The sequence below is a fragment of the Lissotriton vulgaris genome, chromosome 8 (assembly GCF_964263255.1).
Source record: "Lissotriton vulgaris chromosome 8, aLisVul1.2, whole genome shotgun sequence".
Taxonomy (NCBI): Eukaryota; Metazoa; Chordata; class Amphibia; order Caudata; family Salamandridae; genus Lissotriton; species Lissotriton vulgaris.
This window is the reverse complement of record NC_141696.1, coordinates 341,135,568-341,158,388: the sequence shown is the minus strand read 5'-3', so window position 1 is coordinate 341,158,388 and position 22,821 is coordinate 341,135,568. Positions and strand designations below refer to the sequence as shown.

At 54.6% G+C, this 22,821-nt stretch overlaps 1 protein-coding gene across 1 annotated transcript in view; it reads left to right on the top strand.

Moving 5' to 3' along the window:
- KDM6A (lysine demethylase 6A) overlaps positions 1–22,821 on the top strand; it is a 789,178-nt gene that overhangs the window by 447,749 nt on the left and 318,608 nt on the right. Inside the window, exons 11-12 of the mRNA XM_086936102.1 lie at positions 13,695–13,759; positions 13,841–13,915. Of these exons, the coding sequence (XP_086792228.1) occupies positions 13,695–13,759; positions 13,841–13,915 (140 nt within the window). The remainder of the gene's footprint in view (positions 1–13,694; positions 13,760–13,840; positions 13,916–22,821) is intronic.

The following is a 22,821-nucleotide window of genomic DNA, read 5'->3' as shown; positions in this document are numbered from 1 at the left end:
TTCCTAGTCTGACCTTTCAAAGCCACCAACAGTCAGTGGGCGTCAGGATTCAACATCACCTCCCCCACTGGCAAACCATCATGTCGGACAGGGGGTTTTGCAAATAGTCAGAAGTGGCTACTCCCTTGCCTTCGAGACTACCCCTCGCTCCATGCCACCACCCTTTGATTGCACTGTCACGTCGGACAGGTGGGTGCTGCAGATCGTCCGAAGGGGCTACTCCCTCTCCTTCGAGGCGACCCCTCCAGCCATGCCACTGCAATTCCACCGTGTGTCGGGGGATCACTTGCAACTTCTGCAAGAGGAAGTCACGGCCCTCTTGGCCAAGGGGGCCATTGAGCGCGTTCCTTGTCCAGAAGTAGGGTGTGGTTGTTACTCCCACTACTTTCTGGTACCAAAGAATGGCAAAGGGGGCCTACGCCCTATTTTGGACCTACGGAACGTCAACGGCTTCCTCCGGAAGGAGAAGTTCAAGATGCTGACTTTGGCTCAGGTCTTAGCTGCCCTGGACCCTGGAGACTGGCTGGTAGCGTTGGACTTGCAGGACGCTTATTTTCACATCCCCGTCCTGCCGGCCCACCGGCGTTACCTGCGGTTCACGGTAGGCCACGAGCACTTTCAGTTTACCGTGCTCCCCTTCGGCCTTACCAGCGCTCCACGGGTGTTCACGAAGGTGATGGCGGTGGTCGCAGCTCATCTGCGCAGGTTAGGGGTGTCAGTCTTCCCCTACCTCGACGACTGGTTGTTGAAGGCGGGCTCACCCCAGACAGTCTTCAGCCACCTCCAGACTACGGCCGACCTACTGCACTTGCTGGGGTTCTCCATCAAAGTGCCGAAGCCACACCTGTATCCCTTTCAGCAGCTCCTCTTCATCGGAGCGGTTCTCGACTCGGCGCAGTTTCGGGTTTACCCACCCGAACAGCGGGTTCGGGATATACAGGCTCTAATTCCAATCTTTCAGCCTTTATCCTGAGTCTCGGTCAGATTGACGCTGCGGCTTCTGGGGCTGATGGCCTCCTGCATCCTTCTGGTGCATCACGCCCGGTGGCGGATGCGGGCTCCGCAGTGGGACCTGAAGTTTCAGTGGGCCCAGCATCAGGGCAACTTGTCCGATCATGCCTTGATCTCAGAGGGCACTGCGAAAAAGCTGCAGTGGTGGCTCACCGACCGCGAATGGGTCAATGGCAGATCCCTCTCCCTACCCCACCCGGAGCACGTGATTGTGACGGACGCGTCCTTCCAAGGCTGGGGAGGCCACATGGGAGAGGCGGAGATCAGTGGCCTCTGGTCTCCGGCGGAGTCCCGGCTCCATATCAACCTTTTTGGAGCTGCGGGTGATTCGACTAGCACTGAAGGCATTCCTCCCCTCTGTCCGGGGGAGTGTAGTGCAGGTGTTCACGGACAGCACCACCACCATGTGGTACTGTAACAAACAAGGTGGGGTGGGGTCGTGGACCCTATGCCGGGAGGCGCTGCGCCTCTGACAGTGGCTGGAACATCAGGGCGTGACCCTGGTCGTTTAACACCTGGCAGGCTCTCTGAATGCCAGGGCGGACGAACTCAGCTGTCGATGCATGATGGATCACGAATGGCGTCTGAACTCGGACGTGGCGCAAGGCCTCTTTAAGCAATGGGAAAAGCCTTGGTTAGATCTATTCGCCACAGAAGAGAACGTGCAATGTCATCAGTTCTGCGCGTTGGAATTTCCAAGGCGGCACTCGCTCGGAGACGCTTTTCGTCGCGAGTGGAGTTGCGGTCTATTGAACGCCTTTCCGCTTATACCACTTCTGCCCAGAATGCTGAAGATCAGGCGCAACCAGGCCCAGGTTATTCTTGTTGCTCCGGACTGGGCACGAAGATACTGGTATCCCGAGCTACTCAGCATATCAGTCGATCCCCCGATTTGTCTGCCTCTTCGGGAGGACCTTCTGTCGCAGCAGCAGGGGACGGTTCTGCACCCGAACCTGTCCAGTCCCCACCTACAAGCTTGGAGATTGAGCGGCGGCAGTTGAGGCCATTTGACTTGCCTCCCAAAGTCTGTGATATCATTCTGGCAGCCAGGCGTCCCTCCACAAAGTCTGTATACGCCTGCAGGTGGAACAGATTTGTGGCATGGTGCACAGCAAAGGCTGTGGACCCTCTCTCTGCACCCCTTTCTGAGGTTCTCCTCTTTCTTCTTTCTCTTGCCCAGCAGGGCTCTGCTCTGGGAACTCTCAAGGGGTACCTTTCTGACCTTTCCGCCTTCTTACAGCTACCTGATCAGCCTTCCTTATTCAAGTCCCCCATTGTAAATAGGTTTTTGAAGGGCATCACACACATGTTCCCTCCTGTTCCCTTCGTGATGCCCCAGTGGGACTTGAATCTTGTACCTACTTACCTTATGTGTGCTCCCTTTGAGCATCTCCATAATTGTCCTCTCCGTCTTCTTACTTTGAAGACTGCTTTCCTGGTGGCCATCACCTCTGCCAGGATAGGGAGTGAGCTCCAGGCTCTTTATTCTACACCTCCTTTCCTCTCTGTTCATTCGGACAAGGTTGTGTTGCGGACGAGACCCTCTTTCCTGCCCAAGGTTGTCACGGCCTTCCACATCGGGCAGTCCATTACCTTGCCCACCTTCTTTCCGCCTCCGCATCCCTCGAAAGAGGAAGAGAGGCTCCACCGTCTGGACCCAAACGTGCACTCTCTTATTACCTGGATCGCACACGCCAGTTCCAGGTGGATGACCAACTCTTTGTTGGTTACGTGGGCACTAAGAAGGGAAAGGCGGTGCACAAGCGGACCATCTCGCGGTGGATCATCTTGTGTATCCAGGCATGTTACTCCATGGCCAAAAAGGAGCCCCCTGCTGGATTGCGGGGTCATTCAACTCGAGCCACGGCGACAACAACTGCCCTGGGCCGAGGAGTGCCCTTGCAGGACATTTATCTGAAAGAGACACGTTAGTGATAGATTCCTTACCTTAGAATATCCCCAGGCGTCAGACTGGATCCGGAAACTTTTGCGTAGCAATACCCCTGCGCGCTGGTAGGCGTCGTCTGCGGCTCCGCGTCCGTCGTCGCCGTCGTGAGCGCCAGGATGACGTCGTCGGAGTATTTAGACGGCGCCCATGCGCGCTGACGTCCGTTCTTTTTTCCGCGCCAGCTAGCGCAGATCCGGAAGAAGCTCTACCCCCAGTCACTTTTTGACTGAAAACTTTTTGATCTTTTTGATCTTCTATTTAGTCGACTCTCGACTATCGGTGCCAGGGATGCCCGGGTTCAAGCCTTGTTCGAAGTGCGGCCGACTCATGTCGGTCACGGACCCCCATCGCCGGTGCCTGAAGTGCTTAGGCCTCGACCACGACGATCGAACCTGCTCCGACTGCCGGGCCCTGACGTCGAAGGCTAGGCGGGAGCGGTCCCGCAAGCGTCTCGAGCTGAGGCAGTCGGCCCCGCGCCGCTCCAGGTCCCGGTCCCACGGGAGGTCGAGGGACAGGTCGCGAGGTCGGAGTCATCGACGTTCCGGGAGTGGACACCGATCGTCTGGTTCCAAGTCCTCAGGTAAGAGGCATGAGAGGTCGGAGCGACGCCATCGATCCTCCGACCCGCCCCGACGCTCGCACGATGCGGCCGGGGACTCGGGCGACACCGCCCACGCGGCTCCGCGGGAGTCGCAAGCGTCGCCGCCTGCCCCACACCTTCGGGTCCCTGGGCACGGCGCGTCGCAGGAGGAGGTCGAGAGGTACCTCATGGCCATGAGGGCCCTCCCTCCTCAGTCGGTTCCCGTGGCGCCTTCGGGCCGATCGGCTCCGTCTGGAGGTCCTTCCGGGTCGGGCGCTTCGGCCCCGACGACGTCGGGTGCTTCGGCCCCGGCGCCGCTGGCGACTTCGGTCCCGGCGCCGCACGACCTCGCTGGATCCGGCCCCGGATCCGGGACCTCGCCGGTCAACCTTACGACCTCGCCGGCGCCGTCCCTTCAGGTGTCGTCCCCGGCGGCCGATGTGGTTGCCGCCCCCAATGTTTCCTACGGTCCTGCTCAGGAGTCGGAGGGGCGCCGCTGGGCGCCGATTCCGTCGGCCTTTGGAGACTTCTATCTCCACGAGGAGGCCCTGGCTGTTAATCCTGGTCTCCAGGAGCCAGGTGACGAGGAGCAATGGGAGGGGTCCGAGGACCCTCTGGCACGTGATTGCCAGTCACATCAGGACTGGACATATGAGCTTGGGGAGGCCAGTGGTATTGACACCTCGCCAGACACTGGATTTACGTCGCCCCCGACTGTGGCTTCGGAGGCGGGTTCTGCTTACAGCGTAGTGTTGACGAAGGCAGCTAAGGCCTTAAACCTTCAGCTCCCCGTCGCGGCCGTGAGGACTAATCTCCTCACTGAGGTCCTCAAACAGCAGTCCGGCTCCGCGGAGCCCCTCCTGCCGTTCAATGAGGCCTTGTGTGACGTTCTTCTGGGCACTTGGTCCAAGCCCGCACCAGGCCCCCCTGTGGACAGGAACGTGGCCAGACGCTACCGCCCGGCACCGGGCGACCCATGCTTTTTGTCCACCCATCCCACCCCCGAGAGCCTGGTCATCCAGGCCTCTAACTCCCAAACCGCATTCCCGTCGGCCCCGCCCGACAGGGAATCCAAGAGATATGAGCAGTTCGGGAAGAAGGTCTTCTCGTCTGTGAGCCTAGGGCTACGGTCTGTGAACACCAACTGTCTCTTGGGCCGCTACACCCACACTCTGTGGGACACGGTTGCGGAGGTGCTGCCACAATGCCCTGAGGAGGTCAGGGCTAAACTCAGCCAAACCCTTGCGGACGGCAGAGATGCGGCACGCTTTTCTATCCGGTGTGGGCTGGATACCACGGACTCACTGGGCAGGGCGATGGCAACAACGGTGGCGGTTCGACGCCACGCCTGGTTGAGGTCCGCCAACTTCTCGGCCGATGTCCAGGCCACCCTCCTGGACATGCCGTTTGATGGCCGTCACCTCTTCGGCGACAAGGCAGACCATGCGCTGGAACGTTTCAAGGACTCCAGGGCCACGGCCAAGTCCTTGGGCCTTACGGCCCCACGCCAGCAATCGGGTGCCTTTCGCTCCTTTCGTGGCCACGGAAGGGGCGCCCCACCACGGACCGTCAGCCACGCGCCGCAGAATGTTCAGCAACGCGGTGGCGGACGTGGGAACCGCCGTGGCGGTGGTCGGGGTCAGCGGCGAGGCCAGTCCACACCTCCCTCAGCAGCCCCCGCCTCAAAACCTTCCTAGTCCGAGTTTTCAGGCCCATGTGACGCCTGTGGGAGGCAGGGTTCGCCATCACCTCTCCCACTGGCATACAGTCACTTCGGACAGGTGGGTGCTGCAAATTGTCCGAAGGGGTTTCTCCCTCCCCTTCGAGTCTTCCCCTCCATCCATGCCACCTCAATACCACCGTGTGTCGGGGGATCACTTGCAACTTCTGCAAGAGGAGGTTTCGGCCCTCTTGGCCAAGAGGGCCATCGAGCGCGTTCCTGGGCCAGAAGTAGGACGTGGTTGTTACTCCCACTACTTTCTGGTACCCAAGAAGGGCAAAGGGGGCCTACGCCCTATCTTGGATCTGCGGAACGTCAACGGCTTCCTCCGGACGGAGAAGTTCAAGATGCTCACTTTGGCTCAGGTCCTGGCTGCCCTGGACCCAGGAGACTGGATAGTAGCGTTGGACTTGCAGGACGCCTATTTCCACATCCCCGTCCTGCCGGCCCACCGGCGTTACCTGCGGTTCACGGTAGGCCTAGAGCACTTTCAGTTTACCGTGCTCCCCTTCGGCCTTACCAGCGCCCCACGGGTGTTCACGAAGGTGATGGCGGTGGTCGCAGCCCATCTGCGCAGGCAAGGGGTATCAGTCTTCCCCTACCTCGACGACTGGTTGTTGAAGGCGGGCTCGCCCCAGACAGTCGTCAGCCACCTCCAGACTACGGCCGACCTCCTGCACTTGCTGGGGTTCTCCATCAATGTGCCGAAGTCACACCTGTGTCCCTCTCAGAAGCTCCTCTTCATCGGAGCGGTTCTCGACTCGGCGCGGTTTCGGGTTTACCCACCCGAGCAGCGGGTTCGGGATATTCAGGCTCTGATTCCTGTCTTCAGGCCGTTATCCCGGGTCTCGGTCAGGTTGACGCTGCGGCTTCTGGGGCTGATGGCCTCCTGCATCCTTCTGGTGCGTCACGCCAGGTGGCGGATGCGGGCTCTGCAGTGGGACCTGAAGTTTCAGTGGGCCCAGCATCAGGGCAACCTGTCCGATCATGTCCTGATCTCGGAGGGCACTGCGAAGCAACTGCAGTGGTGGCTCACGGACCGCGACTGGGTCAGTGGCAGACCCCTCTCCCTACCCCAGCCGGAGCACGTAGTTGTGACGGACGCGTCCCTCCAGGGCTGGGGAGGCCACATGGGGGAGGCGGAGATCAGAGGCCTCTGGTCTCCGGCGGAGTCCCAGCTCCACATCAACCTTCTGGAGCTGCGGGCGATTCGTCTTGCACTGAAGGCATTCCTCACCTCTGTCAAGGGGAGCGTGGTGCAAGTGTTCACCGACAACACCACCGCCATGTGGTACTGCAACAAACAGGGCGGTGTGGGGTCGTGGACCCTTTGCCAGGAGGCTCTGCGCCTCTGGCAGTGGCTGGTACATCAGGGCGTGACCCTGGTGGTTCAACACCTGGCAGGCTCTCTGAATGCCAGGGCGGACGAACTCAGCCGCCGGTGCATGATGGATCACGAATGGCGTCTGAACTCGGACGTGGCGCAAGGTCTCTTTCGACAGTGGGGAGAGCCTTGGTTAGATCTATTCGCCACAGAAGAGAACGCGCAATGTCAGCAGTTCTGCGCATTGGAGTTTCCAAGACGGCACTCGCTCGGAGACGCTTTTCGTCGCGAGTGGAGCTGCGGTCTGTTGTACGCCTTTCCGCCTATACCACTTCTGCCCAGAGTGCTGAAGAAGATCAGGCGCGACCGGGCCCAGGTCGTCCTTGTGGCTCCGGACTGGGCACGAAGATACTGGTATCCCGAGCTACTCAGCATGTCAGTCGATCCCCCGATTCGTCTGCCTCTTCGGGAGGACCTTCTGTCGCAGCAGCAGGGGACGGTCCTCCACCCGAACCTGTCCAGTCTCCACCTACAAGCTTGGAGATTGAGCGGCGGCAGTTGAGGCCATTTGACTTGCCTCCCGAAGTCTGTGATATCATTCTGGCAGCCAGGCGTCCCTCCACAAAGTCGGTATACGCCTGCCGGTGGAACAGATTTGTGGCATGGTGCGCAGCAAAGGCTGTGGATCCTCTCTCTGCACCCCTTTCGGAAGTGCTGCTCTTTCTTCTTTCCCTTGCCCAGCAGGGCTCTGCTCTGGGCACTCTTAAAGGGTACCTTTCTGCTCTTTCAGCCTTCTTGAGGCTACCAGATCAGCCTTCTTTATTCAAGTTCCCTATTGTGAGTAGATTTCTGAAGGGCATCACGCACATGTTCCCTCCTGTTCCCTTCGTGATGCCCCAGTGGGACTTGAATCTGGTTCTCACCTATCTGATGTGTGCTCCCTTTGAGCCGCTTCATAACTGCCCTCTTCGTCTCCTTACTCTAAAGATGGCCTTCCTGGTTGCCATCACCTCTGCCAGGAGGGTGAGTGAGCTCCAGGCTCTTTCTTCTTCTCCACCTTTCCTGTCTGTTCATCCTGATAAGGTGGTGTTACGTACACGACCTTCCTTTCTGCCCAAGGTTGTCACGGCCTTCCACATCGGGCAGTCCATCACTTTGCCCACCTTCTTTCCGCCTCCGCATCCCTCGAAAGAGGAGGAGAGGCTCCACCGTCTGGATCCAAAACGTGCGCTCTCCTACTACCTAGATCGCACACGCCAATTCCGGGTGGATGACCAACTCTTCGTTGGTTACGTGGGCGCGAAGAAGGGAAAGGCTGTACACAAGAGGACCATCTCCAGGTGGATCATCTTGTGTATCCAAGCATGTTACTCCATGGCAAGGAAGGAGCCCCTGGCTGGATTGCGGGCTCACTCCACTCGGGCCACGGCAACGACAACTGCCCTGGGCCGCGGTGTCCCCCTGCAGGACATCTGTCAGGCAGCCACGTGGGCCTCGCTGCACACGTTCGCAAGACACTACTGCCTGGACAGTCAAGTCCGGAGGGATGGCTTCTTTGGCCGTTCCGTCCTCCAGGACTTTCTGGTGTGATATTGGTTCGCAGACCCACCACCGGGGTTGGTATTGCTGGGGTATCTATTCTAAGGTAAGGAATCTATCACTAACGTGTCTCTTTCAGATGCACAAGTTACTACTTGTGTAACGATATATCTGTAAGAGACATTAGTTAGTGATAGATTCCTTACCGCCCACCCGTCCTCCCCGTTCTGGGAACCGATATCTAGGGTTAAGGTCATCCCCTTTCAGGGCCCTAGTTTCATGGCACCAGTGTTGGTTCTATCATGGCTCTGCGTATCTGGCGCGGAAAAGCTGTGTTATCAGAACTGACGTCAGCGCGCATGGGCGCCGTCTAAATACTCCGACGACGTCATCCCGGCGCTCACGACGCCGACGACGGACGCGGAGCCGCAGACGACGCCTACCAGCGCGCAGGGGTATTGCTACGCAAAAGTTTCCGGATCCAGTCTGACGCCTGGGGATATTCTAAGGTAAGGAATCTATCACTAACTAATGTCTCTTACAGATATATCGTTACACAAGTAGTAACTTGTGCGCCAGGCAGCTACGTGCGCCTCGCTGCACACGTTTGCAAGACACTACTGCCTGGACAGCCAAGTCCGGAGGAATGGCTTCTTTGGCCGTTCCGTCCTTCAGGACTTTCTGGTGTGATTATTGGTTCGCAGACCCACCACCGGGGTTGGTATTGCTGGGGTATCTATTCTAAGGTAAGGAATCTATCACTAACGTGTCTCTTTCAGATGCACAAGTTACTACTTGTGTAACAATATATCTGTAAGAGACATTAGTGATAGATTCCTTACCGACCCACCCATCCTCCCCGTTCTGCGAACCGATATCTAGGGTTAAGGTCATCCCCTTTCAGGGCCCTAGTTTCATGGCACCAGTGTTGGTTCTATCATGGCTCTGCGTATCTGGCGCGGAAAAGCTGTGAATCAGAACTGACGTCAGCGCGCATGGCGTCTAAGTACTCCGACGTCATTCCGACGACGGACGCGGAGCCGCGGACGACGCCTACCGACGCGCAGGGGTATTGCTACGCAAAAATTTCCGGAACAAGTCTGACGCCTGGAGATATTCTAAGGTAAGGAATCTGTCACTAATGTCTCTTACAGATATATCGTTACACAAGTAGTAACTTGTGCTTCAGGCTTGTACAAACTTGTTTCAAAATCTGGGACTCACTATAAACAAAGACAAATCATCCCTGTTTCCATCCAGAAGGGCACGTTTCCTGGGAGCCATCCTGGACACAAAACTCACAAAGGCTTTCCCAACCTGAAAAGTAGGGAAAAACTACAGACCTTGGCTCGGGACTTACAAAAAAGGTGTCTTTAAGTACGCCGCTACAAATTTCTGCTGGGGGTAATTTCATCATACATACCTCTGATTCCTCATTGCAGACTGCGAATACGTCCCCTGCAGGAAATGGACATCCAATGGAAACAGATTTACGGATCATTCGACGACAGGGTGACCATCCCTCCAATGATGAGAACAACGGCCTTATGGTGGACAGATCAGAGAAACTTGTCCCAAGGTCTATTCTTCGTAAGCAATCCGTCTCCTCAAGTAGTAATAATGGATGCATCATTGAAGGGTTGGGGAGCAGTGATGCAAGACCTACATGTCAGTGGCCATTGGTCTCCTCACGATCGACGGCTCCACATCAATCTCTTGGAACTAAGAGCAATGAAATTGGCTCTACAAGCCTTTCTTCCTCGCCTAGAAGGTTCACAAGTGCTCATCAGAACGGACAACACCACGGCCATGCATTATGTGAACAAGGAAGGAGGAACCAGATCTCTTCCGTTGTCACAGGAAGCTCAACAGATCTGGGAATGGGCGATCCTTCACGGGATATCGCTGAAGGCAGAACACTTGCCAGGAGTTCTAAACGAGAACACCGAAAGGTTGAGCAGGCTATCCTCAGTCAGTCACGAGTGGGAGTTGAACCAGCAAATTCTAGAAGAGGTCTTTAGCCAGTGGGACAGACCAGCAGTGGATCTCTTTGCCACACCGACCAACAAGAAATGCCGGTCTTATGCAAGCCGGCTTCACCTCCAAGGATCATTGGGGAATGCGCTTTCGATAGCCTGGTCAAGGACATTTGTCTACGCCTTTCCCCCCATCCCTCTGATCCCGCGGCTTATCGGAAAGATCAAGGTGGAACCATGCAGAATGATCTTGATAGCCCCTGCTTGGCAGAGACAGTTCTGGTACACAGAACTCCATCTGTTGTCGCTAGCTCCTCCTCGTCCCTTGAGGACTATTCCAGATCTCCTCACAATGTCCGAAGGACAAGTTTGGCACCCAGATCCACAGTCATTACACCTGACAGCATGGCTCCTGAGCAGTGAGAATTTATGAATCTCCTCATCTCAAACGAAATTAAGTCCTCTCCCAGGCGAGGGCTCCTTCCACAAACAGTACTTACCACTTTAAATGGAAGAGATTTTGTATTTGGTGCAGGAGAGAAGGAGTTGACCCTGTTGTTTCAAAGCCTCATCAGCTTCTACCGTATCTTCTGTCCCTGGCTAAGTCGGGGCTGGCCCATTCTTCCATAAAGGTTCATTTGGCAGCCATTTCAAGATACAGACGTTCTGGGTCTGGACCTTCGTTGTGGTCTTCCAGGATTGTTAAACAATTTCTTAAGGGCTTGTTCCGGGTCTATCCACCAGTGAGGCCTCCGCCTCCTACTTGGGACCTAAATCTAGTCCTCACTCAACTCATGAAAAAACCCTTTTGAACCAATTCATCATTCTGACATGAAGTTCCTTTCATGGAAATTGGCTCTCCTTCTTGCCCTAACATCGGCAAGACGTATTGGAGAATTGCAGGCTCTTACAATCCAGGAGCCTTTCCTACAATTTAAAAGGAACACTGTTATCCTGAGAACTAACCCTAGGTTCATACCCAAGGTACCCTCGGACTTCCACTTGAACGAGCGGTTATTCTGAAAGCGTTCTTTCCTCAGCCGGCTACACCAGCGGAGAGATCGCTGCATTCTTTGGATGTACAACGATGTTTAAAATTCTATTTGGATCGTACCAAGGGATTTCGGAAATCCTCAATTGTTTGTTGCTTTCAGTGGTCCAAGCAAAGGTCTCCCGCTGTCAAAACAGGGGATAGCGAGATGGATTTCAAGTGCCATTCTACATTGCCATACTGCAGCAGGGAAACCACTGACTGGTTCCGCAAGAAGCCACTGACCTTGCGGGCACATTCCGCAAGGTCAGTGGCTTCTTCGCAAGCAGCCCTCTTTGCGGGGGTGCAGATTAACGACATTTGCAGAGCAGCTACCTGGAGCAGCGTCCACACCTTTACTAAGCATTACTGCTTGGAATCCTTACATCAAGAGGATGCAGCAGTGGGCCAGGCTGTCCTGAGGAACTTCTTCCGATAATTGGTGAGCTTTCCTTTCTATCCCACCTTCCGTTATTTTGCACATTTTGTATCTTTGTCATGTTGGCTATTACAATGTATTTATTACACAGTATGTGGTTTTTTATTGCTAACTGCTTGCTACTCTAATACAAAAGCATGTGAATCTATGAAAGTTAAAATACTGGGGCAAGAAAACAAGTTACTTACCTGTAACTTTGGTTCCCCAGTATTGGTAACTTTCATAGATTCCCATGCACCCACCCACCTCCCTGAGGAAAGCTCCGCCTACAGCAGATATGGTGACTGTTGCACAACGGCTACGAAAATCTGAGGCTCTGAGGTTGCTTCAGGAGGGTTCTATGGGGTGAGGCTCTTCTGATTGGTTGATGCCTAAGTTTGGTCTCTTTTACAAAAAGAAGGTGATATGCTACAAAAGGAAATGAGGCCTAGGCCTTTTCTTTCTCTTTTGTACCTACTGCTATGGTATTTTTGTTACCGAAACTCCCATTCCGACGACGGGGAATGATACAAATGCATGGAAATCTATGAAAGTTACCAATACTGGGGAACCAAAGTTACAGGTAAGTAACTTGTTTTCTTACCCTGGCAATTCCAATTTGTTTGAGGTAAACATGGTTTCCCTTTTTGCTGCTTATGTTGATGCATCCTCACTTTCAGCTACTTGTGAATAATCCTCTTCTGAGCAGGGATGTCTTCATAATCCTGCATTGTGTTGCACTTCTTTGTAGGTTCTATAATTTGGGCATTTTGACTTGTCCTAGAAATACATGGTTGGATGGCCAACTCCAGCAACAGATCTACCAGCTCCACTGGAATTGGAAATGGAGGACTCTGGTGTTTGGAGATTGGCCTGCATCCAGCTCTAAACAATTGCTATTTCTGCTGAGCTTGGTAAATTTTGGACTGCAACATATGTCCATAAATCATCTGTCATCTTGACACAGAAGAATTCCTGGTCATGGTACTGTATTCATTCGACATAGGCAGTTTTTTCTGAAGGGTTCAGTGCAGGTGTTATCCAGGTTGTGTCACCTCTGGCAGGATGGATAATAAATAATCAAATCATTTTCCTTTTGGTTTCACGAGCTAAAGGAGCAGACACATTGGAAGTTCATACTTTAGCTTGTCAGTGCCCTTGCAGGTGGTGTAAGTCTCCATATTGTAAGGCACAGGGTGCTGCATAGCCTTGATTTCAAAAATACTTGTTTATATCAACAAAACCAGAACACCAAGGATTGCAACTTAATTGTTGTGGGCTTTAACACGGCGCTGGACATGAACACACTGTGACAAAGTCTGCATAGCTAGGTTTGTAGAATACTGTCAACCCATTCACCAGGGAGACAGCTGCCTGGGGCAATGATAGTGCACTTGATGAGTGGGTTTATTGTCACACCAGCTTTTAGGCCTTGTAAGCCTCTTGGAAATCATCATAGACCTTTGTGTGAACACTGCTGCTTAGATGATGCAGTGGTACTAGAAGTATTGTAGAGCCTTTTTCAGTATAGATGAAACTCATGTCCCAAGTCCTGGGTACTCAATACATAGTATTCTAGGCAAATGACCTGTGAATCTATAAAGAAACATTGTTGACAAAGTCACAAAGGGGTCTGTGCTTAGACACTCCCATTCCAGGCCACTAGAGACCATTTTTTTTTTTTTTACTTTGAGAAAATTTAGCTGTAATTTTGACCTCACTGCTTTCAGTATGGACAGCATGTGAATCTAATAACTATAAACTTCAAAGTGATTGCTATTGCCAGGTAAGGTTTTCCTTGATAGTGGTGCTTATTTAAAACAAGTATTAACTCTGGCTAGGCACTGACATCTACTTTGTAATTATGAATGTGGAGTTCTGTACCTAAAACTCAACCCTACCTCACCTTTTGAGTCAGACCTCGACTACTTGTCCTTGTCTACCTAGTGAGTCGGGTAGGCTTGCAAAGCTGACACCGTTTTGCCAACAGTAACCAATGTCCTAGTTAGTGGGAACACAAACCAGCAATCACTATCGATAGTGCTTGGTTTACTCTGCGACTGCTCAGTATGGTGAAAAAACGTACCATTGTAAATTTGACCAGATTCTACGATATTCCTTAAAAACATTTTATATATGTGTTCACAGGAGGAAAATGAGAAAAAGAGTCATCATAAGGACCACTCTGATAGCGAATCTACATCTTCAGATAAGTATGTTCAACTCATATTGTCCCTTTGCAGTAAGTTTAGAATCGTGATGTTTTATGTAATACATGTGTCTAAATGTTTCAGAGCTGGAAGAAGGAAGAAAGGACCTTTTAAAACAATCAAATACGGGACCAATATTAACTTATCAGATGACAAAAAGTAAGTCTTTTACATTTTTATCGTACTGTTGCAAATATTTCAATTATGAAAATTCTTTTTGTGGTTGGATAAGAGACCAGTCAGCATCTGTCCGTTCGCCAATTGTCATTGTGTGATCCATCTTTGGTCGGAGAGGGAGCTTTGCATCTGTGGGTTTGTTTCTCCTATTTTGCCATTTCAACCTTTCCACCTCTCTCATAAACGTCCATCGAGTTCAGAACATTAAATGAAATGTCACCTCCATGGGCTGGCTTGGTTTTCCTTCCATGTTACTGAGCCACTAAAATGTTGGCACATTTTAGGTTTTGCCTGCATAGCGCTTGCGCTGTGCTCGCAAAATCTATTGTATTAAAAAAAGAATCTTAAAAGGGGCTTGGAGCCCTATCCACTTACCTCTACTTTCCATTGACTGACTCCCACATGGGTCTCAATCCCTTGCTCCCTATTGGTCAGCAGCACTTTCTGGCCTGCCTTCCTCCCACATTTAGGATCTTTCAATTCTTCGTCCATTCTGTGGAGCTTGGACCAAGTACTGCTATAGGTGGCCTGTGTCCTTTCACTGGCCAGCAGGTACTTTAAACACTTTTTATATTTGTTTGCACATGCTCTGAGAGTGCATGTGTCTGCTGTCTCTCGTAAAACTGTTACTTAAGCAGACTGACAAAGGGGGCTGTCTAGAACAGTGGGTGGAGCGTACCGCTATTGCGCTGCTAAATGGAACACATTCCCTACAAGCTTCTCGTAGTTACACTGTGTACACTGTACAACCAGTTAAAAGAAAGCGTTATGATGCAGTCAGTGCAGGCCGCGTTAGTGCTTTTATTTATTTTTTTGTTTTATGCAATGTTGCACAGCAGTTCAACTGATGTGCAACATGTAAGAAAAATTGACAAAGCTGATAGATTTTGCATTTTTATTATGTCTAGCTAGTAACTGCTTTAGCATTTCTGTAGCCCATGACACTAAAAACATACACAGAGGGGGTCTTCGTGTTATCTCCTTTCAGCCATTGTTTTAAGAAATCATCAATCGCTTTTTAAGTCACACTAGCAAGTATTTTAGTTTATTGGCTATTCTATTTTGTAAGAAAGTGCCCTCTTTTTGCATGGTTGCCGCCACTTTTTGCCAAACTGCTGATTTACTTTGAGTGTGCCCTAGGTTCCTGCCAACCAGGTACCCAGTGCCTATGTTCTTTAACTAAACTTCATTAAGACAAAACCCAATTGGCACTCTTAGGCCACGTGTTAGTCCATTGTAAATGGTACCTTAGGTACCGAGTGCACTTTGGCCAGAATGGGCCTCTAAAAGCTGCAGCACTTATTGTGCCTCCCTTAGAGGCCCTGTCCCTTTACCCCCACACACTTCCATTGCAGACTGCTTGTTTTGGTGCAGAACAAAGTGAAGAGTTGACATGGCATACATCCCTTTGTGCCATGCCTACAACCCACTGCCCTGGCATAGGGCAGCCACCCTCTTTCTAGCTGGGTGCACTATTCCAGTGGTGAGGGTACAGGTGCATGAGCCCTGTACCCCTACAATGTCCAAACCAATTCTTAGACATTGTATGTGCAGTAATGCCATTAAGAGTAAATGGTGCTGGGAGTTACATTACGAACTCCACAGTAACATAATGGCTTTACTGAAAATGGGGACGTTTGGTATCAAACTTCTCACAACATTAAACCCACACTTATGCCTTTGTGGGATTTAATGAAAAATGCACTGAGGACATCTTAGAGATGCCCCCTGAAAAACGACCTAAAAATAGTGCCCTGGCTGAGTGGCTGCTCGCCAGCTGCCACCACCAGACATGTTTCTGGACCCCTTGGTCGAGAGCCTCCTGCTCTTGAGGGTCTGGAACAATGCACATCCGGGGTAGAAGTGCCAAGTCTTCTCTCCCAGGGTGGGCAGGGTCCACGAAGGAGAAGCTTCAAAGGCTTGCCGCTTTTGTGAGCTACCCTATCGATTTGCTGCTTTCAGCAACTGGCCTCCACCACTTCTGACTCCACTTTGGACGGTAGAATAAGAGGAAAACCAAGTGAGGAAGGGAGGTGCACCCACCTTCCTCACCCGGAGACTGGATGGTAGCGTTGAACTTGCAGGATGCATATTTCCATATCCCCGTCCTGACGGCCCACAGTCGTTACCTGCAGTTCACGGTAGGCCACGAGCACTTTCAGTTTACCGTGCTCCCCTTTGGCCTTACCAGCGCCCCTCAGGTGTTCACGAAAGTGATGGTGGTGGTCGCAGCTCATCTACGCAGATCAGGGGTCTCGGTCTTACCCTATCTCAATGACTGGTTGTTAAAAGCGGCCTCGCCCCAGACAGTCGTCAGCCTTCTCCAGACTATGGCCGACCTCCTGCTCCTGCTGGGGTTCACCATCAATGTGCCGAAGTCACACCGATGCCCCTCTCAGAAGCTCCTCTTCATCGGAGCGGTTCTGGACTCGGCGCAGTTTTGGGTTTATCCTCCCGAACAGTGGGTTTGGGATATTCAGGCTCTGATTCTGATCTTTCAGCCTTTATCCTGAGTCCGTCAGGTTGATACTGCGGCTTCTGGGGCTGATGGCCTCCTGCATCCTTCTGGTGCATCACGCCAGGTGGCGGATGTGTGCTCTGCAGTGGACCTGAAGTTCCAGTGGGTCCAGCATCAGGGCAACCTGTTCGAACACGTCCGGATCTCAGAGGGCACTGCGAGACAGTTGCAGTGGTGGCTCACGGACCGCGATTGGGTCAGCGGCAGATACCTCTCCCAACTCCAACCGGAGCACGTAGTTGTGACGGATGCGTCCCTCCGGGGCTGGGGGGGCCACATGGGAGAGGCAGAGATAAGAGGCCTCTGGTCTCCGGTGGAGTCCCGGCTCCACATCAACCTTCTGGAGCTGCGAGCGATCTGGCTTGCACTGAAAGCATTCCTTCCCTCTGTCTGCGGAAGTGTAGTGCAGGTGTTCACGGACAACACCACCGCCATGTGGTACTGCAACAAACAGGGCTGGGTGGGATCATGGACCCTATGTCAGGAGGCTCTGCGCCTCTGGCAATGGCTGGAACACCAGGGCGTCACCCTGGTGGTTCAACACCTGGCAGGTTCCCTGAACGCCAGGGCGGAGGAACTCCGCCGCAGGTTCATGATGGATCACGAATGGCGTCTGAACTCGGACGTAGCGCAAGGCCTCTTTCAGCAGTGGGGAGAGCCTTGGTTAGATCTGTTCGCCACAGAAGAGAACGCGCAATGCTATCAGTTCTGCGCGTTGGAATTTTCAAGGCGGCACTCGCTCGGAGACGCTTTTCGTCACGAGTGGAGCTGCGGTCTGTTGTACGCCTTTCCGCCTATACCACTTCTGCTGAAGAAGATCCGGCGCGGCCGGGCCCAAGTCATCCTTGTGGCTCCAGATTGGGCACGAAGGTACTGGTATCCCGAGCTACTCAGCATGTCAGTCGATCCCCCGATTCGTCTGCCTCTACAGGAGGACCTCCTGTCGCAGCAGCAGGGGACGGTCCTCCACCCGAACCTGTCCAGACTCCACCTACATGCGTGGAGATTGAGCAGCGACAGTTGAGGCCATTTGACTTGCCTCCTGATGTCTGTGATGTGATTCTGGCTGCCCCTCCACAAAATCGGTATACGCCTGCAGGTGGAGCAAATTTGTGGCATGGTGCACAGTAAAGGCTGTGGATCCACTTTCTGCCCCCCTTTCGGAGGTTCTCCTCTTTCTTCTTTCTCTTGCCCAGCAGGGCTCTGATCTGGGCACTAACAAAGGCTACCTCTCTGCCATTTCAGCCTTCTTGAGGCTTCCTGGTCAGCCTTTTCTTTTTAAGTCCCCTGTTGTAAATAGGTTCTTGAAAGGCATCACATACATGTTTCCTCCTTTTTCCTTTCGTGATGCCTCAGTGGGACTTGAACCTTGTTCAAACCTATTTGATGTGCGCTCCTTTCGAGCCACTTCACAATTGCCCTCTTCGTCTTCTGACTCTAAAGACTGCATTCCTGGTTGCCATCACCTCTGCCAAAAGAGTGAGTGAGCTCCAGGCGTTATCTTCTAAACCACCTTTCCTCTCTGTCCATCCGGACAAAGTTCTCTTGAGAACTCGTCCTTCTTTCCTGCCCAAGGTTACAGCCTGTCATATAGGGCAATCCATCACCTTGCCCACCTTCTTTCCTCCTTCCTCGAAAGAGGAAGAGAGGCTCCACTGTCTGGACCAAAAATGTGCGCTCTCCTTTTATCTAGACCGCACACGCCAGTTCCAGGTGGACGACCAGCTCTTTGTTGGTTAAGTGGGCGCTATGAAGGGACGGGCGGTGCACAAGCGGACCATCTCTCTGTGGGTCGTGTTGGGCATCAAGGTCTGTTACTCCTTGGCGAAAAAGTAGCCTTCTGTTGGGCTGAGGACCAATTCCACTCGGGCCACGGCGGCTACTACTGCCCAGGGTCAGGGAGTCCCCTTGCAGGACATCTGTCAGGCAGCTACGTGGGCTTCGGTGCACACGTTTGCTAGACACTACTGCCTGGACAGCCAAGTCCGGAGAGAAGGCTTTTTCGGCCGTTACGCTCTCCAGGACTTTCTGATGTGATCTTGGTTCGTAGACCCACCTCCGGGGTTGGTATTGCTGGGGTATCTATTCTAAGGTATGGATTCTAACACTAACCTGTTTATTTCAGATGCACAAGTTACTTACCTTCGGTAACGATATATCTGAAAGAAACACGTTAGTGTTAGATTCCTTACCTTAGAATATCCCCAGGCGTCAGTCTGGATCCGGAAACTTTTGCGTTGCAGTACCCCTGCGTGTCGGTAGGCGTCGTCTGCGGCTCCGCGTCCGTCGTTGGCGTCGTGCGCCGTGATGACGTCGCTGGAGTATATAGACGCCGCCTCCGCGCGCTGACGTCAGTTCTTCTTTTTTCCGCGCCAGCAAGCGCAGGTCCGAAGAGCAGTACTCTGGTCTTTTGACCAACTTTGTTATAACTTCTATCTCTTTTTGGTGCCTGGCAGGATGCCCGGTTTCAAGAATTGTGACGGGTGTGACCGCACGATGTCGGTCACGGACCATCACCGACTCTGTCTCCGGTGCCTGGGCCCCGACCACGACGTGGACGCCTGCGTCGACTGCCGGGCTCTCACTAACAAGGCTAGACGGGAGCGGTCCCGCAAGCTGCTTGAGCTCCGGGTGTCTGCCCCGCGCCGGGAGCGGTCTCGGTCCGGCCGGAGGACCAGGGAGCGTTCGAGGGAGCGGTCGCGGAGCCGCGCCGAGCGCTCCGGAAGTAGTCACCATTCGTCGGGCTCATCAGGTAAGAAACACAAGAAGTCGGGGCGTCGTCATCGTACCCCCGACTCCCCCCGACGCTCGCGCGACGCGGCCGGGGGTTCGGGTGAACCCAACTCCGCGGCTCCGGGAGAGTCGCCGGCGCGGCCTGCCCCATACCCTCCGGTCCCTGGGCACGGTGCGACGCCTGAGGAGATTGAGGCGTTCCTCATGGCCATGAGGGCGCTCAGTTCTCCGACGGGGCCTACGGCGCCTTCGGGCCCAGTGCTACCGTCCGGGGGCCCTGGCGGGTCGGGTGTCCCGGGCTCGACGCCATCGGGTGCTTCGGCCCCGGTGCCGCCGACGGCTCCGACCCCGGCGCCGCAAGGGCCTTCGGGGTCGACGCCGGCTGGCCTGCCGGCTGGTTCGGCGCCGATTCCATCTGGGTTACCCCCGACGCCGCCCCCGCGCGGCGCCGGTTCTCCTGTGCCGGCTTCGGCCGGCGCCGGGGCTCCGGCGCCGTTTCCGGGCGGCGCCGTCCCCATTCCTTCCCCGAATCCGGACGCGGAGTCGGACCGGCGTCTATCGACGCCGGGCTTGACGCCGATGGGGCCTGTGAACCCCGAGGAGCCGGTCTACATCGTTGACTCAGAGTATGGAGATGATGAAGAGTACGGGGAAGGTTGGGAGGGGTCTGAGGACCCTCTGTCACGTGAGTGCCAGTATGACCCGGACTGGACAGGTGATTTGGGGGATGCCAGTGGTCTGGACGACTCTCCTAACCCTGGTTTTGTCTCTCCTCCTTCCGTGGAGTCGGTGGAGGGAGCTGCATATTCAGTGGTGCTGATGAGGGCTGCCAAGGCCGTACATCTTGAGCTCCCCGTCGCGGCCGTGAGGCCTAACATCCTCACTGAGGTCTTCAAACCGCAGTCATGCCCACAGGAGCCACTGCTGCCGTTTAACGAAGCCTTGTCAGACGTTCTGTTGGGCACGTGGTCCAGGCCCGCTTCAGGTTCGCCTGTTGATCGGAACGTGGCCAGACGCCACCGTCCTTGTCCGGACGACCCCAAATTCCTGTCCGTCCATCCCACTCCCGAGAGTCTGGTGATCCAGGCCTCCACCTCCCAGACCGCATTCCCGTCGGCCCCGCCCGATCGGGAATCCAAGAGGTATGACCAGTATGGTAAGAAGGTCTTCTCGTCCCTGAGTCTGGGACTGCGGTCTTGCAACACCGCATGCCTCTTGGGCCGCTACACCCACTCTGTGTGGGACACGGTCGCGGAAGTGCTGCCAGAATGCCCCATGGAGGTGCGGGCAAAGCTCGGCAAGGCTGTGGCTGAGGGCCGAGACGCAGCTAAATATTCCATACGGTGTGGTCTTGATACGACTGACTCGCTGGGCAGAGCTATGTCAACGACGGTGGCGATTCGTCGCCACGCCTGGCTGAGATCCGCCAACTTTTCGGCAGACGTCCAGAATGCCTTGATGGACATGCCGTTCGATGGCTGTCGCCTCTTTGGTGACAAGGCGGACCACGCGCTGGAACGCTTCAAGGACTCCAGGGTCACGGCCAAGTCCTTGGGTCTTTCGACCCAGCGCCAGCAAACGGGTTCGTTTCGCCCCTTTCGTGGTCAAGGAAGGGGCGTCCCTACACGTGCTGCCAGCCACGCACCGCAACAATCTTTTCAACGCGGTGGCGGCCGTGGAAACCGCCGTGGAGGCGGTCGGGGTCAACGGCGGGGTCAGGCCACACCTCCCCCCGCAGCATCTGCCTCCAAATCCTCCTAGTCCGTGCTTTCGGCCCCATGTGACGCCAGTGGGTGGCAGGGTTCGCCATCACCACGCTCACTGGCGCACAATTACGTCGGACAGGTGGGTGCTGCAACTCGTCCGAAGGGGCTACTCCCTCCCCTTCGAGACTGCTCCTCCAGCCATGCCACCGCAGAACCACCGTGTGTCGGGGGACCACTTGACACTTCTGCAGGAGGAAGTTACGGCCCTCTTGGCCAAGGGGGCCATCGAGCGCGTTCCTGGGCCAGAAGTAGGGCGTGGTTGCTATTCCCACTACTTTCTGGTACCCAAGAAGGACAAGGGGGGCCTACGTCCTATCTTGGATCTAAAGAACATCAACGGCTTCCTCCGGAAGGAGAAGTTCAAGATGTTGGCGTTAGCTCAGGTCTTGGCTGCTCTAGACCCACAAGACTGGATGGTAGCGTTGGACTTGCAGGATGCGTATTTTCACATGCCCGTCCTGCCGGCGTTACCTGCGGTTCACGGTAGGTCAGGAGCACTTTCAGTTTATCGTGCTTCCCTTCGGCCTTACCAGCGCCCCACGGGTGTTCACAAAGGTGATGGCGGTGGTCGCAGCCCATCTGCGCAGGTTAGGGGTTTCAGTCTTCCCCTACCTAGACGACTGGTTGTTGAAGGCGGGCTCGCCCCAGACAGTCGTCCACCACCTTCAGATGACGGCAGACCTCTTGCACGACCTGGGGTTCTCCATCAATGTGCTGAAATCACACCTGTGTCCCTCTCAAAAGCTCCTTTTCATCGGAGCGGTTCTGGACTCGGCGCAGTTTCGGGTTTATCCTCCGGAACGGCGGGTCTGGGATATACAGGCTTTGATTCCCATCTTTCAGCCGCTATCCCGGGTTTCGGTCAGGTTGACGCTGCGGCTGCTGGGACTGATGGCTTCCTGCATCCTTCTGGTGCATCACGCCCGGTGGCGGATGCGGGCTCTGCAGTGGGACCTGAAGTTTCAGTGGGCCCAGCATCAGGGCAACTTGTCCGACCACGTCTTGATCTCGGAGGGCACTGCGAGACAACTGCAGTGGTGGCTTACGGACCGCGATTGGGTCAGAGGCAGATCCCTCTCCCTTCCCCAACCGGAGCACGTTGTCGTGACGGACGCGTCTCTCCAGGGCTGGGGTGGCCACTTGGGAGAGGCAGAGATCAGAGGCATCTGGTCTCCGGCGGAGTCCCGGCTCCATATCAACCTGTTGGAGCTGCGGGCGATTCGTCTAGCACTGAAGGCATTCCTCCCCTTTGTCAACGGGAGTGTAGTGCAGGTGTTCACCGACAACACCACCGCCATGTGGTACTGCAACAAACAGGGCGGAGTGGGGTCGTGGACCCTTTGCCAGGAGGCTCTGCGCCTCTGGCAGTGGCTGGAACGTCAGGGCGTGACTTTGACGGTTCAACACCTGGCAGGCTCTCTGAACGCCAGGGCGGACGAACTCAGCCGTCGGTGCTCGATGGATCACGAATGGCGTCTGAACTCGGACGTGGCGCAAGGCATCTTTTTGCAATGGGGAGAGCCTTGGTTAGATCTATTCGCCACAGAAGAGAACGCGCAATGTCATCAGTTCTGCGCGTTGGAGTTTCCAAGACGGCAATCGCACGGCGACGCCTTTCGGCGCGAGTGGAGTTGCGGTCTGTTATACGCCTTTCCGCCTATACCACTTCTGCCCAGAGTGCTGAAGAAGATCAGGCGCGACCGGGCCCAAGTTATCCTTGTGGCTCCGGACTGGGCTCGAAGGTACTGGTATCCCGAGCTACTCAGCATGTCAGTCGGTCCCCCGATCCGCCTGCCCCTTCAGGAGGACCTTCTGTCGCAGCAGCAGGGGACGGTCCTCCACCCGAACCTGTCCAGTCTCCACCTCCATGC